Source organism: Juglans regia, chromosome 11 (genome assembly GCF_001411555.2).
Source record: "Juglans regia cultivar Chandler chromosome 11, Walnut 2.0, whole genome shotgun sequence".
Taxonomy (NCBI): Eukaryota; Viridiplantae; Streptophyta; class Magnoliopsida; order Fagales; family Juglandaceae; genus Juglans; species Juglans regia.
The window spans coordinates 27,735,074-27,750,079 of NC_049911.1; the positions used below are offsets into that span (position 1 = coordinate 27,735,074).

General features: G+C 36.0%; 1 protein-coding gene across 1 annotated transcript; it reads right to left on the minus strand.

The window, feature by feature from the left end:
- Positions 1–5,610: 5,610 nt before the first annotated feature.
- Positions 5,611–15,006, minus strand: LOC109002927 (pre-rRNA-processing protein TSR1 homolog). The gene is made up of 22 exons (XM_018980855.2): positions 14,986–15,006; positions 14,158–14,299; positions 13,784–13,860; positions 13,617–13,694; positions 13,313–13,444; positions 12,483–12,533; positions 12,242–12,382; positions 12,011–12,133; positions 11,781–11,858; positions 11,449–11,541; positions 11,255–11,377; positions 10,044–10,127; positions 9,521–9,619; positions 9,193–9,387; positions 8,563–8,638; positions 7,996–8,099; positions 7,656–7,915; positions 7,475–7,561; positions 7,170–7,400; positions 6,453–6,531; positions 6,270–6,333; positions 5,611–6,099 (listed from the first exon to the last, which is right to left on the minus strand). The coding sequence occupies exons 2-22, from the start codon at positions 14,246–14,248 to the stop codon at positions 5,981–5,983; spliced, it is 2,385 nt and encodes a 794-aa protein (XP_018836400.1). The 5' UTR covers positions 14,249–14,299; positions 14,986–15,006; the 3' UTR covers positions 5,611–5,980.

Here is a 15,006-nt window from a genome sequence, read left to right on the forward strand (position 1 = left end):
AGGGGAGCCGTCTCCAACGGTCATATTCTTAATCGGACAGACTGTAATTTTTTTTTTTTTTTTTTTTTCGTATCTGCAGATGGAGCAGTTATTTTAAACTCTGAATATAATTTAATTTATTGAATTAAAATTTTAAAATTTATTATTCAAATCTTATTATGCTAAGTGAATGGTGTATGGTATAAAAATTTTTAAATAAAATAATTCACGTAGATACAACAATAGACAACAACTTAAATGCAGGTAATTTTATAAAAAAAATAAAAAAATAAATAAATAATAGAGGCACATTTCCGTATTCTTTACTGGAAAATGTGAGTTATAATTTATAAAAGAGTTGTACACAAAGGTATATGTGTACGTCTTTGGGTCAGATAGCAACTCGGATCTTCATTTGGGCTTGGACCTGCACACACGAAGAAGAAGACTGGGGGAGAGTGGCCTTGGTAAGGCTGGGGAGTCTTCGTTACTTACATTAGTGTCTTTCATTGGAAATTTATAAATAATTGAGAGAGAGTTTAGAGAGCCTTTTTGGTACGTGAGGGTTGTTATTTACATTAGGAGTCTGGGGGACAGATCGTGCCTACTCTCATGTGGTCCATATCCTTTCTACAATTTTACTGTTCCCTCTGTCAAAGTTTTTTAATGCGATGTGGTTTCTATGACTGCGTTATTAATGCGGTGTGGCTTCCTGACTTACATTATTCTGCAGATATCTTAGTAGTCTATCGATATCCTCTTGTTAAAAGATCGATGGCTCCCCTTACATCCTGTCCGCCCAGTATCACAGGTCCTTATGAGTGGGGCGCCGCAGGGGAGGCTTCAAGTCGACGTGTCCCAACAACCGCTATTGCTAATTTGCCCCGTGTATGGGTTGCTTCACAAGCAAGTTTGGTGCTTGGGCCGAGTGTTCCATGCAGGCCCACTCACCCCATTCTAGCGCCAGGGAGGGAGGGTACCTCTTGGGCTTGGACGCCTACCCATTAATCTTTCTTGGGTACCCCATGGGCTTATGGGGAAAGTGAAAAATTCCCTTACATGTTGATTTCTTTTTAGAGAAACTCTATTTGTCGTTTCCGAATGGGGATTGTGTGCGCAACCCATTTAATGAAACGATGTGTTTCATTAAACGGCATCGTTTTGAGGAATAACATACCACTGTCAATTCTTTCTCCCTTCCTCAGAGTGAGACTTCGTTTTCCCCTACCTCAACGAGACCCATTTGATCCCTTCGTCCTATGCCATTACCGAAGCGAAATGGACAACGTCCACACATCTCCAAGAAGATCCAACTTCGACATTGAGCAATATTGGGAAACTGATTCTCCCTCGCTGTCACACCGCCATTGATTCTCCATGCAACATGAAACTGACCTCGGCCCACCGAAAAATTACTCGTTTGATAAAAGAACAAGTTTGTGAAGAAAATGATGATCAAGATCATGCATTTATATCTAGGAATTAGTTTCCTGCATTTCATTGATTGGAAGATGATGACGAGGATAAGGAAGTGATGGAACTTCCAACCATATGTGTTGCCCCTTGATCAATGGGTCTGAACATATAAAGAGATTGACGTTTTTTAATTATTTTGCATTATTGTACAACTTGACAACTTGTTACGATTTGAAGGTTTTGGTTGAAAAAATAGAGGTGATACACAATAATCATATTGTTTACGTATTGTACTTGTACTGCATATACTTCGAATAATTTATTATTGTAAACAAAACTGTCAAAGTTTCTACAAATTAAAGACGCTTCCAAAATCCACGAGTATTGCCTCAACTTGGATTAATGTATTGGTACTCAATCGATGCCGACAGTGGTGGAGGAGAAATTCAAGTCGATGGCAGCGAAGTAGACAGATTTCGGGAATAATCAAAACGAAACTATGAGACCCATCAGAGAGATTTATGAGAAAGCTAGCAATGGTGGAAGAGGCCAACGGTGGTGGAGGACTCGACCACTACTATTCCGTCGGACAGGGATTGAAGAAAGGAGGGAAGAAAAATTTTCAGTTGATTTCTTAAGAAAAATTCGCTCATTGACGGAAGATACACATCAGTGGCATTATTGTAATTCAAAAAGCTCTTGATGACAAAAGTGTCCACGCTTGCGTGGGCAGTCCCCGTAAAGGCCTGCACGTAGATTGACTCTTATCTTAATCAATTAGTCACTGTTCAAATTAGGAATAATTTCGCGTTTAATTTTATTTTATTCAAATACTATATATATATATATATATATTAAAGAAACGCTCGTACTTACTTGTCAATTGTCATTATCTGAGCTCACCCTTAATTTGGCTATGTATTATTGAGAGTCACACTGTTTTCTTCCAACCCAATCCCCAGATTTCCTTGGATACTCTTTTAACTGTACTACAGCTTCCTGGTGGTTCTCTAATGACGATAACGTCTGTTAATTTGGCTTTCTGTCATTTGCTTGTTTGAAGCCTTATCCTTAATTTTTTTAGCGTAACAAATCATTCACGTGTAAAATTTATTTTATTTGTCTATCTTTCTTTTATTTTACGTTTTTAAGTTTAGATCAAGAAGATAAGATGGATGATTTAGAAAAATTCATGCCATAGGAGATCTCTATGTTTTAGAGTTATGCACGATAATGACAAGATGTACCTAACATATACAACATTCTATGGCATGTTGCTAGCTTAATTACCCTGTCAATTGGGGGGTTGGGATGTACTTAGAGCAATAATAGAAATTGCTAGAGAGAAAGATAAAGGACAATCATACAACTAAATCGATTTTAAATCCGAGAAGTTAATGCGCAATCAACTTTTGTAATAAGGTTTGGAAAAGAAAAATCATAAACACATCACTTTTTACAACATTTTACATAACAATATTTTAAAAGGAATGTTATTTTTGTAAACTAACTTGTAAAAGTAACATCATTTTATCAAAATACCTTTATTTTACAATATGTATTGTGAAATATGTTGTGTGGATATCAGTACTCTAAACTTGGGCCTCAGCAACATCAACAATCCTTGGATAAGATTCTAATGGGAGACAGAGGGAGGGGGAGAGAGAGAGAGAGAGAGAGAGAGACTTACCAAAAGACCGGCGGAAAGAGAGACGACGACAGAAGTTGAAGGCTAGGGTTTCAACATGGTTTGGTGCGAGGAAGAGAGAGAAGGCAAAAAGATAAGAGAGAAGAGAGATCTTGTGCACGCGCGTGAGGGGGGTGGGAGTTCATAGTTTTTTTTTTAATATAATCCAGATACCTGATTTTAAACCTAGTACCCGGGTATCATAATTGTAATCGGTTTGCATAGATCTGATTTTCGGTGATGCGGGTTCCGGATCAGATTTTTTCCTGACACGTAATCGAGATCTGGTTATCCGGGTTTCAAGCTGGACTGAAAAAATACCCAACCCAGTTGAACAGGCCTAGAACCTACAACCATAAAGGCCCACTGACCAAGAGACAAAAGCTCGTGCAACAATGACCAAAGGGCCAATAGCCACAATGCACTAGTACAGGATTTAAATCCAGCTGTCATTAACAAATTAATGATGTAACAAGACAAGATGATATCCGGCGTGATATCTGCACATGACACTCATCTAGGGTATTATTTTCTTATGGCATAATGGCTAATTTAGGATCCTAACAACCCGCAATTTAGTAAAGATAAGAGAAGGTCAAGGTATGAGATAAGCCTCTTCATCACACATCCAACCATATAAATAAATATCAAAGAACACGTCTAAGGTAGGGTTTGAACTCTCTAAAATTTTAAATATTCTCCACACTTTATATTGACTTAGGCATTAGAAGTGTTTCCAACCACACCGAGCCACTCTCATCTTCTTGTTGCATATTATTGGAAGTTGTTAAGCAGATATACAAAACACGTCCATAACAGCATACATGTCACCTGAGTGTAAATATACTATACGGAGGAATGATGGTAAAGTCTTTTGTACTAGTATACTAGCATGTTCTTAAATGGACGAGCAAAAGGGATTGTCAAAAATGATAGACAAGATTGAAGATTGATGAAAAATTTAACTTATTTTTTTACTTAAAATAATTAATATTGTCTATTCATTTTTTAAACAGAAATTTTAGGAGGACGTAAACCAAACCAAATCCAATCAACAAAAATAGTGGTACAAGTCTCATTCTTCAGTGATTGGATGGTCAGTCTTCTTTGATTAATTTTCATTACCCAGCTGGCACATAGGTTTTGTTCTCATCCATTGAGCTAAATGCGCCCAATGTCACTTCAAATTTTTTTTTTATTTTTTATTTTTAATAATTGTGGCCATTGTTTCTAACAAGAGAATAGAACTGTGTCGATGCAATAATTTGATCATATTCCTAATTATTTTTTCCAAAAAAAAAATTCTTCATGTCAAGTGAAATCAAGAGTACTCATTTAATACAAAATGTGGAATAAAATAGGAATGAAAATTCTCCATTTAAAGTGATCCGCATGACAGAAAGGATACTTATCTTTTTAAATGAGGTGCCCTACAAACTAAGCAATTGATTATGGTAAAAAGAATATTTGTATTGTCATTAGACTGCACTAACTTACAACAATCTATGTTTTCGTAGATGAAATAAAATGAGTTAAAATAAAAATTAAAAATTAAATAAAATATTGTTAGAATATATTTTTTTAATATTATTTTTATTTTGAGATTTGAAAAAAAATTGAATTATTTATTTTATGTTGTGTGAAAATTTGAAAAAGTTGTAATGATTAAATAATGTGATATGAGATGAGAAGTTTTGTAAAAGTGAACGATGCCTAAATGACTATTTTTTTCCACCAATAAAGAATAAATGGCCAGTTCATGTTAAATATTTTAAAATGAAACAATAATATTAGGATCTTCGATTTTCTTGAATTCACAATAATAAAATAATAACAGTTAGAAAACGTACATTCCTCCATTATAGTTTGATAGAAAATCTGATCTGAATATGAGAAAATGATCACCCTTATAACTTTATCTTCAAGTATCTCTCGATGGCTAGATGCACAATTATGTTATAAGTGAGAACCCTTTAATTCTTCAGTGCTATTTATAGATTTTTTGTCATCATGAAATTTAGAGACATTTGTGTCCCACTATGACTAAATTTAGAGGTATTATTGTCTCATTGTAACTCATTAATTAAATGATAATATTTGAACTAGTCTAAACTCATTAGGATATAAATGTGTGAGATATTGAGTTTTAATAAAACCCTAACATTCTCCAATTTAGCCCATACATTCATAAAATAATATTTTTCTTACATAGATTTATTACAAAAAAATTAACCATACCTTTTATTTTCAGAAAATTTTCCTAATTCAAAATACATTACATGAATTTCTTAATATTAATGTCTAAATCAGTTACCAATGCGAGTCATGACAATACTCTGTTTTATAACCAACAAATTTCATTTCATATACCACAACACTAATAACTTAATTTAATATGATCTTTAATTAGGATAATTAAGACAATCCTGCAATGCCTTAAGTTTCAATTCATGTCTATTTTAGGCAAAAGTTGAGTTTGAATTTGACTATTCCAATGAGAGTGCTCTTCGTCAGCAAAGTTGCCAATCAAAAGCAACAGTCTAACAGGGCTGGTTGACTTAAAATTCTCAGTATACGAAATAATGAACCAGCCAAACAAAAGGCAGCAAACACCTCTCTCTCAGGCTGCATTTTTTTTAGAAGCAACCTTTTCGCTATAAATTTTAAGTTGTCTACTACCATATGACATCAAAGAATATATGTTAAAGGTAAAGAAAAAAATAATAACACAGAAAGTCGGATGAAAAAAAAGAACCCCACATGTGACATGTTCTCAACAGCATGTAGCTTGCCAAAAAACATAAGTTAGTATTGACAATCTGAACCAGAGCTTCATTCCCATCACCAGCTTGGCTTTCCGCCGTCAACCATACAGGATTGAGCCACAGCCACGGTTGATCAAGCATCAAGAATTGGGAAGCAACGGTCTGGCCACTTGGGATATGCACGCTTATACAAGCTCATGCACACCGTGTCATGTTGTTGAAGGCCGCCATTGAAAACACACTTCATAGCCCCTGAAGGGAAGGGGGGAAAAAAAAGTAGAGAATTAGTACAACAGTCTCATGCACACCATGTCATGCTGCTTATGCATGCAGCAGCCTTAACTCTGCAACATATCAACCATAGTGAGTTTAGGATAGATTCCTTTCTAAAAGATGTATCTTGTTCAGAATGAGCACCATACCATGTGTACCAACAGGTTCTTTAATACGTCCACGACGACCACATTTGGTCCACACTTCCACAGGCTGCAATAATGACATTCATCATCAACAATCCAATCATGACGAATGTAGACTGAGACTCCAAAACTTCTACCTCAAAGAAAGAGCTAAAATGATAAATACTTGCAATGAGATTCTTTTACCTTGAACCATCTAACATCCTCTGGGTGATGAAACATATATCTTACAGTAGCTTTTAATTTTGATACTCTTTGTGGGTAACTGCATCAGAAACAGCTTAAGCTTTAAATAAGAACATCTATAAACCATTTACATTTGTACCTTGAAATTAACCCAAAATACATTTCATAAACTGCTTTGATAAACCACAAATATTTAGAAGACATGATAAAAAGAAACCAGGAGGAATAAAATGCCCGGCACAACGTTAGCTACATGCAAAAATTTTAAAAAGTTGCAGCATTTATGTGTAAATATAGAGATCAGTTTATTGAAAGAAAAAAACACGTCAATCTCATCACCGCATGTCCAAACCAAAACCAGAGTGCATGAGTTATATTAATCGCACTACTATTGCGTTTGTAATTTTCTCATGCAAATGTACATCATATTCGATTAATCATGAATGTATTGATATAGCAGAGTTAGGGTCTTTTCTGCACCTTTGCACTTATGCAGAGTATATACTAGAAAAAGAAAAAGAAAAAGAAAAGAAAGCTCAGAGTAATGTTGAAAAAAAGTGGGGGCCATCAATATGAATGTGATAGACGTATTTGCTGTTATAGAATATTCTCTAGAGTCTAGCTAGTGTTACCAACGTAGGTGTGCTATAGTTTCCCTGGAAGGGGAAGCCTAACAACAAACTGTGAGCTTGAGAAAGAGCAAAGAATAGATCATACCCAGTTAAAATAATCTTCTTCAGTATTATCTTGTCTGGGTCAATGCTTCTCAAAGAACCAACAGCAGCAACAGAAGGTGCAGAACCAGCTTCTCCGCTCTTCAGGACTATTAAGGGAAGAGAAGGAAAAGAAATTGGGGCATAAATAGACGCCAAAGAAAAACGCCCTGCATGAAGAAACCGTTCCATCTTGTGCTTGTCTGAGTTAATGTTGTCAGTAGAAAATATAGGCCTGCAAAGCGACAGGAAATGACCTCAAAACTGGCAATCAATATATGCTAGAATGAACAGGATTATAAACACTACCTGGCAACAAATTGGCGAAAACCAACATGGAAGACAAGTTCCTCTTTGGCTTTAATAGGAGCACTGTATGTGTCATGTTTCTTTATGCTGCAAAACATAGAAGACTCGTGAAACCATGACAAAGCGGAGCAATAATCCAGAAACAGAGAATGGAGAAAGGAGACAGCTAAATAGAAGATACCTGAAGTGGAGGACAGACATCTTGGACTCATGCTGCAAGAGACCACTTGCTACAACAGGCACTGTCTTTCCTAGCAAGCATAATTTGCAAGCAACAGCATTTGGTATGTCCTTTATATGCAGCCTTATATATGAGCTAGCTGGTACACAGTCATCCCTGTTCTCTTGCTCCATATCTAAAGCATTAGCAAGAACATGTCTTTGTGTTCTAGCAAAATTATCAAATGCAAAAATTCTCGCATATTCTGGAGGTAGAGATTCCTGATTTCATTCAAAAGAACTTTAGGGGAGCTCTGATATTCAAAGATGATGTAGATTTCAAAGAAGAACAAGAACTTTACTTTTGGGTCCCAGGAAGAAGTCCTAAAGGACTTGAGGCCTCTATACTTTGCAAAGCGTTTTCTAGCTGGAATATCTAATGGTGTATCCACTTCATCAGGATATTCTGAAAGATAACAAATCATTGAAAAAAAAAAGGCATATCAGCAACTAGAACAAGCTAATTTCAAAGGAAGTTTGTTTCAATTATCCAGTACACTAATATCTCATTCACCTTAAGCAAGTCCACAACCATCCTACGCTAGACGTGTTTATAGGAGTGCACATTAGTCTATTGCTTTGCAACAGTGAGTGACGCCTATATTATCCCCTAATTTCCTTCTCATCTTTATTTTTGCTTCACCTTATCTACATGGTTATCTTTTTTTTTTTTCCAAAAATAGAAGAATAGCGCCCGGGGGGCGGGGGGGGAGGGATGGGGTGTTGAATATAAGTGGGAAAATTCAATTCCCAAAAGTAATCCAATCACTTAAAGCATTTGCACCCTATCCACTGCACATTCTGTTTGCCATAGGGTGAGAATTGACCACAAATGATTTTAAGGCTTCATGGTCAGGAGAAAGATCTACCCTCATCTTCGGCATGTGCATTTTTAATCCTTTGAATCTCATCCTCTATCTGTTCTCTTGTCAAGTTCTCGCCATCCTGCATCACAAAAGAGAGCATTTGACAGGTTGAGCACCTTCAATAACTTATTTATTTATTGATAAGTAATTTATTTATTAGATAAATATTATCAATAAAAAAAATTAAGATTGTTGTAGGAAGTTTTACATTGCATAAAGTAATGTGGACTACGACGGTCCACAACAATTTTTTTTATGGTAACATGGTCCACAACAATACCGCTTGCCTTTTTTGTAGATTTGACTAATTCTAGCTACCCTACCCTTAAACTCGGCGTCCCCCTTTATATACCCTGCCAGTGTAGGGTTTGTGCCCCTAGAAGGTAGAAGTTTATCATAATCATCATAGGAAGGTTTAAACTATATCAGGAAATACCTATTCGTGCTTTATGCGATGGCAAGATTCAGTGATTTCATGATTCAGACAGCCCTTTATCTTTTATTTAATTTTTGCTGGAGAAGATAGAAAAAATGGTTGACTTAATCCTGTTAAGTGGTTAACTTAATTAGCACAGGCAGTCTACCCTGAAACTCAAATGATGCTAAATACATCTATAGCATGCTAAAACCCACCATCATCATTGAATCAACATCAGTTTCTTCATCAGAGTCCTTCAAGTTCAAGAAAGATCTATCGTCATCAAGGTTTAAATTCTTAGCACCATCTTGATTGGGAAAATCACCCTCTTCTTCGTCCAATACCATCCCATCATCGGCTTCATTACTATATGAATCTTCTTCATCTGAATCATCAACAATCCAAGCAGCCTGCAATATATAATAAAGCCTATTTATCACAATCATGCGAAGTACATACCTAGCAAATGAAGATGTTATAAACATAGGAGAATGAAAAGACAAGCTTTAAGATATATTGACGTTAACAGCATTGAATGCATACCTGGTATTCTGAAGTGCCTGGAGGAAGAGCCCTCTTTCTCAACCTTTTTTGTCTTTGATTTCTATCAGCCTCAGCCATTTCAGCCTCTGTTGGCCATGTCTGACAGACAAGAACCATGTTATCAATGGCGATTATACCAAGGAAGTTTCATCATTTCACAAATAAGGGAAACTAAGCACAACTGAGCATCATCCTTTAAGAGGAAGAGGGACAAGGGAACACACACTCATCAAGACACAAAACCTTCAGGAACTCGGCACTGCCACTTTAATTTCAATCTAAAAGCTGAAAGCTAAAACATAATAAAGCACCTAAGAACAAATGTAGAACTTAAAACTCGATCTCATATACGTATAGGATTAAATTGAAACAATAGGCTTGACAACAAAGCTGAAAATAATGGTGTAAAGTAAGAATTGACCAAACACCAAGTACAAAACATAGTTTATCAGGTGCTGACTTGCAAGGTTACTAGGTGTGATTATAATCGACAGATCAACAGTTCGATATTTATGCAAGTTACCTGCTCTCCAGCAAGAGGATCGGGAACATTTTCGACAAGTAAAGGCTCTTGCTTTAAGGGATCGGAAGCCAACGACCGAATTACCTGAAATAGTTCAAATAGAATAAAAATAAAATGGGCATATCAGACAGATAAAAATGTTAATTAATGCCAAAAGTAAGGGCCAGTTGTCAACAAATAAAAATGTTACATGAATAATTGACAAAGAAAATACATTACATTAATCACCATTGCAGTTGTAAGACATTCAAAATAAATGACAAACATGCACAACTTACTGCATCTCACTTTTCCTACTTGCAGTAATTGCATAAAAAGAAACTACATATACAACATAGCATCCCTTCTGTTTTGGCTTCCTCAATATGGGATACTTAGAGCAATTTAAATTTGGTTTTGTATCACATTTCTTTTGCCCAATGCATTACTAAGCTGTAATCAACTTCCAGCTGTATAGCAGTCTCTTAAAAACTGGTATCATGAAATTAAGCATATACTATAGTCTATGTATGATTGAAATGAAAAGACAACACCAGTATTCTGATGCTGACTCTGACTGAAAAGTAGAGGGAGTATTGAGAAAGACGTGATAATTTAAAAAATAACCCATCCAATAGAGGCAGCATTGAGAAAGAAAAACAGATCTACTTCTAAAATAAGCCCCAGACTCAGTTCAAAAAGCAGAAAAACAGATCTACTTCTAAAATAAGCCCAAGACTCAATTAAAAAAGCAACATCAACATCATGATTTAGCTACAACAGTTAAATTGAAGAACTCAAAGCTCCCTATATTTAATTAAATATTATGTATTATAAATGAATTAGAAAAATAAATAATTATGACAATTGGTGAACAGAAAATAAAATCCAATTTATTTTGGGATAAGCATTAATAATAACTCTAATTTCATATGAAAGATCTCTAGATAAAAGCTTCAGAATCTCTCTCTTGATCCTTTATCCTTGCTGTCTTCCCACCCATATGATAATTATCACGCACAAACTTATCAAAAAAATGATAACATCATTAGGCACAATACCCTGCAAACGATCCAACTTAGTCTCTTGCTCCATTCATACACCCTCCTTATCTCTAGTATCATATCGTAGTAGTAATAATGCATCAGACCCTCCAGTGACTAAGAAGATAAATCATGCTCAATTTAACCACATTACCCTTTTCAGCTTATGTCAAAGTAAAATTGCAATACCTCTGTATCATGCACTTCATCTGAGTCCATGATGTCCCGCTCTTTTCTTGGATTTAGAGGAAATGGGTCCTTAAGAATTTCGATTTTACTCAACTGGTAATCCCCCGCACCAGAAATATGAACCTGTGGTGAACGGAAATAAGACGACCGCCTAAAAAAAGGAACCAGATGTAAGCAAATGGTTGAACTAATACCAGCTGATTCACAGAGAGGCTATGAGCACGCAGGTAGCCTGTGATGATAAGGGTGCATTTCTCCATATTGCAATCACCAACCGTCATATCAACCTACAATGCGTCAACAAACACAAGAATCAATCATAAAAGAATGTGATATGAATCAAAGAACATAAATCTTTCTTCTAACTTCTTATTTGTCTTTCCTTTTTGATTGGTGTGTGGTTACTCCTAAACAACAAATAAATACTAAACCATCTAAGACAACTTTAGCCTTTTTTTGGTCCATATTGAGGCTACCACTAACTGAAAAAAACTGTTAGTAAAACCATGTAGAAATAAATGGGCACCATTTGAGCCATGACGTAAGGTCGTTGATTTCGCCAGTGAGGGGCCATCAGCCTCTGTTCCTTGAAAAGCCACATAAACTGCAAAATAACAAAACAGAAACAAGTTACAGACCAAGGGAAACAGTATGACAGAAATCGTGTGAAACATAATCTGATGCCATCTATTGCTTGTATTATTAGAACCTTGGCACCGATAATGGAAGCTCTAGGTAAATAATCTAGACAGCTACCTTGTGCAATTCATCCTTTGTATCTGCAGGGTAGAACTTACAATCCTCAGGAAACTCTGAAGCAAGACTAGCCATACACATCTTCTTTGAATCATGTCTCCTTTTCAGCTCAGAAGGCAAGTCCTATGGGACAAAAAGCAGAACAATTATTTTTTTACATCAATTCATGGGGAAAATAATTTTAATTACAAAATTTTCAACACCATTCAGAGAATATTGACAAAAACATACACGAATGAAGACAACGGTGCTTGGAAAACCAAGAGATCTAAACACAGAGAGGCACTGATTTCCAAATGAATCAATATAGCAAGAACTGCTTTCTTCACATGAAGAGCTCGCTGAGGCCACAAACGCAATCAGATCAGCTACCTATCATTCAAACAGGATCGATGAATTAAAGAACAAAGAAATGAAACTAGGGCACCAAAAAACCATGAAAGTACGAAAAACATTCAGGCACTGAACATACCTTAGCCATTTCCATACATGATAGCAAATCCCCATGAGGTGCTTTCAATACCTAGGACATTTTACTTGGGTTAGATATTTAGGTCTCGTTTGTTTTTGCAAATGAGATGAGTTGAGATAAAAGTTGAAAGTTGAATAAAATATTGTTAGAATATATTTATTTAATATTATTTTTGTTTTGAAATTTGAAAAAGTCGAATTGTTTATTTTATTTTGTATGGAAATTTGGAAAAATTGTAATGATTAGATGAGATGAGATGAAAAGTTTTGTGAAAGTGAATGAGGCCTTAAACTTCATTCAGGTACAGCAGTCATCCTTTAACCTTTAACAGAAAATAATCAGATCAACATTAAGTGGCACAAATTATCATCCTTCAAAAGGTCAAAAGACAATATAACCATGGTCCACAAAGTGTTAATTCTTGATCATGAAATACCTTGGTCTCAAGAGGAAACCATAAATTTAAATTAAATGCATGAAAAAATAATGTACATAACTCCAAATATTATTACATGCATACAGCATCTGGGTAAAACAATACGTCCAATCTACAATATAAACATCAAAACATTTTGGCAACAAAGATTATTTCTACTTGGATCTAATTAATATTTGCAATTAAAGACAACGCAACCAAAAGCTCTTGAACAAAGCAAAGGGATCGAATTTAACAAACTAAGAAAACTTGAGTCTTTTTCTTGAAACAATAAACAATGCATAATACATGAAAGAGTTAACCAACTAATGGGAGTGGAAAAAACAAAACTTGTTCAACACCTATCAACGAAAAGCAACCTTCTTCCAACATTTTCATGTACAAAATTTCTTACTGTTGTTCTCAGCTTATACTCAGAAGAAGCAACTGTTGATGATGCAGCTCCAGGACCTTCTTGAGATAATAATGACAGAAGATCCCCAGCAAGAGAATCTACATTGGCAGATGCGGAGAGCCCAAAAAGGACCTATAATTGAGATTAACATAGAATGGTGAAATAACTGAGAGCAAAGAACATCCTAAAAATGCAACACAGCGCACAAAAAGGAGATATTAATAAAATTGAACACGAGAACGCTCTAAGTCATATATTACACCTATTAAAGCTTTAAAGTATCATGCAAATAAAAAACACTCACAATAACGCGGGGAGGGCTAGTGTTACCACTCGTTGCCCTTTTCTCTTTCAAGAGGGCAGCCCGCTTCTGCTCTCGTACCTACAAAAGCGCATAAAATCTATCAAATATGGGGAGAGAGAGAGAGAGAGAGAGAGAGAGAGAGAGGGAAAAACTAAAAGATCAGCTACCATTTTATTGTGTTGAAGTCGACTAGCCCTAGCTCCCTTGGTAACATTTCGCTCTGATTTTGCAATCCTGCTCTTATCTAAATGAACAATAATTTATGTCAAATTTAAAAAAACCGACAATGGCAGGAAACAGAAGCATGAATCGATCGAGTCTGAGAAAATTTAAGCAATCAACGGTGTTACGTTTGGTTAGCAAGAAAATTCCAGAGAGGACAAGTGTAAAAAAACCTTAGAACGAAAATTTCCTCTCGTGTGTGCGTCTAACATATATAGCAAGAAAATTTTCTATCTCCCTCTATTTCTAGGTTTGCGATCAACCAAAAGGAGAGCAAAGGCGAAATGGATTAAACATAAGTTTAAAAAAGAAGACAGACCTTGGGAAGAGGTTTTGTGAAGGTTCCGAGAAGACTTGGAGGAGAAGCGGGACTTGTGGGCCTTGTTAACTTGAGCTCTGGATCCTCCCATGACAACCGCAAGAATCGCAACTCGCCTACCTCGCACGTAGAGAAACCCTAGCTATTCATTCGAGAAAGAGAAAAATCACCTCGAGTGTCCATTAGAGAGAGCAAAATAGATGGCAAGGGTTTTAGAGAGGTATATATTATTGAGCGGTGCTACTGTGCCGCTTGTATCTGACCATGACCGCCTGACGTGGCATGCCACGTCACACAATATTATTAAAAAAAAAAAAACTGAATGAAATCTTGCGGAATGTATTTCGAACACATTCAGAAATCAGACCAATCGCCTTCCCCTCGCCGTCTCGTCGCTGAACACCATCGGACAGTCACGAGTGCCTTCCGTCGCCGAAAATCTAGAGCGAGATTTAATGCGTCAAACAAGGCATGGGGTATCTGGGTTTACCCGTACCAAAAAGTCAGTGGGTTTCTCTCCAATCTCCAAATAGAAGGCATAACCAAAGTTTTTGAAGACTAACGTAACCCATGGCAGGGTATATGCTACCATGTGATTAATCACAAGTTTCAGTCACGTGAAAATTCACAAGCTCCCATCGTAAGTTAATCACAAGCCCAGGTAAGCCCAAAATTCAAGCAAAATCCAATTTGTATGACTAAAATCATAAGCTCAAAACCAATTCGCACACAAGATAAGCTCAACACCAATTCCCTAACAAGTATCAGAGATGAAGAACCTCTTTTTTTTTTTTCTTTTTTTTTTTCAAAAACACCTATAAATTTTACCTTGAATGGCAGGTGCGTCGA

Bases quoted from the DNA above. Each gene is read 5' to 3' on its own strand.
- LOC109002927 (XM_018980855.2), bottom strand. From the start codon at position 14,248: ATGGGAGGATCCAGAGCTCAAGTTAACAAGGCCCACAAGTCCCGCTTC. The intron at 12,134-12,241 runs GTATGTTTTTGT...TTTGTCCCATAG, and splicing joins GCACCGTTGTCTTCATTCGT to GACTTGCCTTCTGAGCTGAA. The intron at 9,388-9,520 runs GTATGCATTCAA...TATATATTGCAG, and splicing joins CAGGCACTTCAGAATACCAG to GCTGCTTGGATTGTTGATGA.